At 54.9% G+C, this 4,063-nt stretch overlaps 1 protein-coding gene across 1 annotated transcript; it reads left to right on the forward strand.

The window, feature by feature from the left end:
* Positions 1–100: 100 nt before the first annotated feature.
* EMH_0008490 (Chromosome III, complete sequence, related) lies at positions 101–1,672 on the forward strand (the record flags this gene model as incomplete). The annotated part of the gene is made up of 1 exon (XM_013498361.1): positions 101–1,672. One exon carries the CDS (start codon positions 101–103, stop codon positions 1,670–1,672), a length of 1,572 nt encoding a protein of 523 aa, XP_013353815.1.
* Between the last annotated feature and the right edge of the window lie 2,391 nt (positions 1,673–4,063).

Below are 4,063 nucleotides of genomic sequence, written 5' to 3' on the forward strand. Positions count from 1 at the left end.
GGCGGACCGGGAGCTGCTGCTGCTGCTGCTGCCTCTGCTACTGCCTCTGGTGCCGCCGCTGTGGCTGCAGGCGTGGTTTCCACTGTCGTTGGGCACTCTCATGGGCGTACTGCTGCGTTCCCGCCGCAGCTATGGTCTTGCATCTGCTGCTACTGCAGCTGGAGTCCCCACAACCGGCTGCTGTGCAACAGCAGCCACAGCGGACGGCAACCGCCTGCGTCGAGAGGTGATAGAGGAGCTGCAGCTGCAGCGGCAACAGCTGCTGCAGTACAAGCCGCAAACGCGCGGTCTTTTTTTCCTGCATCGGCCCCCGAGAGGGAGCAGCTGGCGGTCTGCTGCCTCTGCTGTTGCTGCTGCTGCTGCGCGAGCGCACCAGTGGTTTGAAGACCAGCTGAGGACGCTCCTTACAGAGCGGTTGCGGCAGCAGCAGCAGCATCGCTTGCGCCAGCCGTTCTGCGACCTTCTGACTAGGCTTGGCCTGCGCAGCAGCAGCAACACAAACAGCAACAGCAGCACTAGCAACAGTTTTTGGCAACTGTTGTGGACTGGTTTCGTTGCCGCAGCTGCCGCGGCAACAGCAGCAATGGCGGCTTCTCCTACGTTGTCTGCGGGGGGGGATTTGACAGGAAGAACAGCTGGAGCAGCAGCCTCGCAAAGCAGCCTCAACAATTGGGTTGCCTCGAGTTTGCTGCAGTGTAGCGGCAGCGCCCTCTCCTTTTGGGGTGTATGTACGGCTGGGACGCGTATGCAGCAGGCTCTTGGCATTTCGTGCTCTTCTGTTCTCTCCAAGCCATTAGGCTTGGTTACAATAGCGGTGGCCTCCAACGCTGCTGCTGCTGCTGCTGCTGCTGCAGGCTTCGCGTGCAGCAGGCTGCAGCAGCTGCGCGCCGGCAGCAGTAGCGGTCCCTCCGGGTGGCTCGAAGCAGCAAAGACGCTGCAGCAGGAGACTCGTGGGAAGTGGGGGGGGCTGCTGCTGCAGCACCACCCCCGAGCATCCTCTCTGACCCTCCCCACTAGCAGCAGTACCGGCACTAGCAGCAGCAGCGGGTCGAGGCAGAACTTGCTGCGTCTCTGTGCGGGGGAGACAGTAGGTTGCTTGGTTTTGTACTATTTGTTAGGGGGTCGTCTCTTTCGTCTTTCGCCTTCCAGTTTGGTGGCTCCTGGGGCATTTAGTGAGCGTTCCCTGTCTCTGTCTGCCTCTACGGTGTACGCGTCAGACACAGAGCGTCGGCTAATTAAGAAGGTGGGGCTGCGCTTCGGCTGCCACACCTGCGGGACCCGCTCCCGCAGCACGCGCTGGGTGGCAGACCACCAGCCCCCCACCGCCCAAGTGCTTAACTACGAGCGCACGGCCCTGGGGTGGGCACTGGGGGCCTTGAGGCGGCTTCTGGGGGGCTCTAAATACTGGCCGCAGCGCCTTTACCCTCACTGCGAAAGCTGCAGCCTCAAGCAGGCCGTGGCCGTGCGGCGGCAAACGGCTGCTGCTGCTGCTGCTACTGCTGCTGCTGCCGCTGCTGCAACCCCCCTCACTGCAGCAGCCGCGGCTGCGAAGCTGCGAGAGAAGAAAAACCTCCTGCAGAAGCAGCAGCTCGTCTATAGATGGAAGAGCCTCAGGCTTTGGCATTTCACTGGGGGAATCCTCACACTTATTCGCTGCCTGGAAGCCTTATAAATCAACTGTATCCGAAATATATCTACCATTAGGTGCGTCCTCCGCCTCCCTCCTTGCAGCTGCAGCAGCAGCTGCAGGAAATCGAGAGCAGCAGCTGCTACTGCAGCAACTGCTGCTCTCGATTTCCTGTGGTGCGTGCATTTGCGTCTTCCCTGGGGGACGAACGCGGGGGTGACAGGGTACTGCAGGAGTGTTGAAGGCACAGCATATCTCGGGCTGTTAGCGGCCAATAAAATAAGTATGTAAATATACTATATATATATATATATATTGTCCAAGACGTGGAACACCACAAACTCCGGGCTCGAGAGAGAGGAGTGTATGTATTATCGCTGCATCTTCCGGGTCGCACATCGTCTCTTGTATGCGCGCTGTTCGAACTCCATCATGTCATTCTTGATGAACAAAGACATCATTGCGGGCGTTTTTGCCTGGAACCGTCTTCCATAGCGCTTCTAGAGGTTTCACCTCTGATGGTTCAATGCAGATGAGTTGAAGACGTACAGGGGGTTTCGCTCAGGGGTTGCAGGAGGGCGCCCTGTGCGAAGGTAGTCTGCAAGGAAATAAATAGTTCCGCGAAGGCGAATGCCGTTTGGTTACCGGTAGCAGTCGGCTCTTCTATGGGTTTTAACGGAGGTCGACGCCGATCTGAAACAAACGTGCGGAGGGCACATATTTCTGTGCGATTGGCACAATCGCGAGCGATGGGGAGCGGATTGATGGTTGCATGGGCTACCTTGAGCGTCAAGCATATCTTCAGACGCACCCACAGGAGCAGGGAGTACTGTCGGATTGTTCCTGAGACGTATCCACAAGTCTCAGGACACCCCGACGCATATGGCCATTTTTTTTCCTGTTCACGTGACAACATAGATTCATCAGGTGTAGCATTGAAATTGCGCTAAACAGGAGACGCAAACTATTCAGCACTGCACTGGAATTGCTTCCAGTGCACACTTCTGACCACAGCCGATGCTTTTTTTTTGAGGGTCTGGGACCGGCGAATAAATTACAAAGACTGACAATGTGCTAGCTCAAGGTTCTGAAGAGAATTTGGGAGAAGCGCTGCAAGCCGTCATATCTGGACAACTACAACTGTTCGGAGTCCGATAAACGGGCTGAGTTTGGTGTAAGGTGAACTTCCACTGAGGCGCAACGAAAGGGGTTTTGTCCTAAAGCCTGGCGAGATGGCATCTGCATAGGGAAAACTGAGTTTGGAACCAAAACCAACGCATCCGATCCATGCAGAGGAATCTCCAAGAAGACTCCCGCGGAAGCTTCAGCTGACTTTCTGAACGCTAGTGCCACACAGTGCCTAGCGTACCTTCTTCTNCTTCTTCTACAGAATTAGATGACCGCACGTGCCAATTTAGGGCTCTACTGAGAATCACTTGAGATGAGAAGGAACCTGCTAAGGACGTGGTGAATGCATTTCGGTTTCCTATGTGCCTGAAACGCCACACAGCTGCGAACATCAGAGAAACTTCCACTAAAGACCTATGTCTTGAACCGCACCACCTTTCCACTTTCCTGTCTCTGGGACACCTGCGAATCTACCTATATCCAATAGACTTGTGGAACTATACTGTGTTCGGAAATCCAAGCTAGTCGACTGCCCGTAAGCCGAATTCATATGGTGCACGATACTGTTCGTCTAAATATTGCTGACTACTATTTCTACTGTTTCTGTAAGTCAATTGGTACTGACACTGCTTTGTAATGCACCGCATTATACCCAGGTTATTACACATGTTCTGAAGTGACCACTCGTGCGCTTGGGCGAATCGCCACAGCAACGGCGGCGCGGGCGGCTACGCAAGAAACAAAACTGGTCTTTCTTCTAAGCATTCTGTGATAAATACTGCCTCCTGGGACGGCTTAGACGATCAGAATGAGGGCGTCAGCTCGCCGTCCTGCGTAGCCGAAATACGATGCTGTACTGGTGCTAGTTAGGACGCGGACATACAGTAAAAAACAAAGGGGGAAGAAGGCTTCGTGCCCGAAGCATCAATCCCCAAAGCTGAGCGCTGTACTGTGGGACAGTTCTGCGAGTAACGGTGATGAGGCGTGAACAAGTGACGCCACTCGTGGAAGAATTGAATGCTCTAACGACAACCAGCTGGAGCTGAAGCGAGACAGACAACGAACGCTTCCCCCTCTGCATCGAGAAGACCCGTATACAGCCCCAGCTCATCGTGAGGCATCTTCAGTCCAGCCGTAAGATCATTTATCGTGTGCCCCGGAGTACCCCATTTGGGCCTCCTACGTCCGCCTCATTCACTTTCNCCTACTCCAGAAACTTGGTCAACAATACAAGGGGGGAAAAGCAAGCCCAAGCGGTAAAACAGGTAAGCTCGAGCTCGTAGACACTCGGATTAAAGGGGAAAAGCA

The sequence above is a fragment of the Eimeria mitis genome, genomic scaffold (genome assembly GCF_000499745.2).
Source record: "Eimeria mitis Houghton genomic scaffold, Emh_scaff337, whole genome shotgun sequence".
Classification (NCBI taxonomy): domain Eukaryota; phylum Apicomplexa; class Conoidasida; order Eucoccidiorida; family Eimeriidae; genus Eimeria; species Eimeria mitis.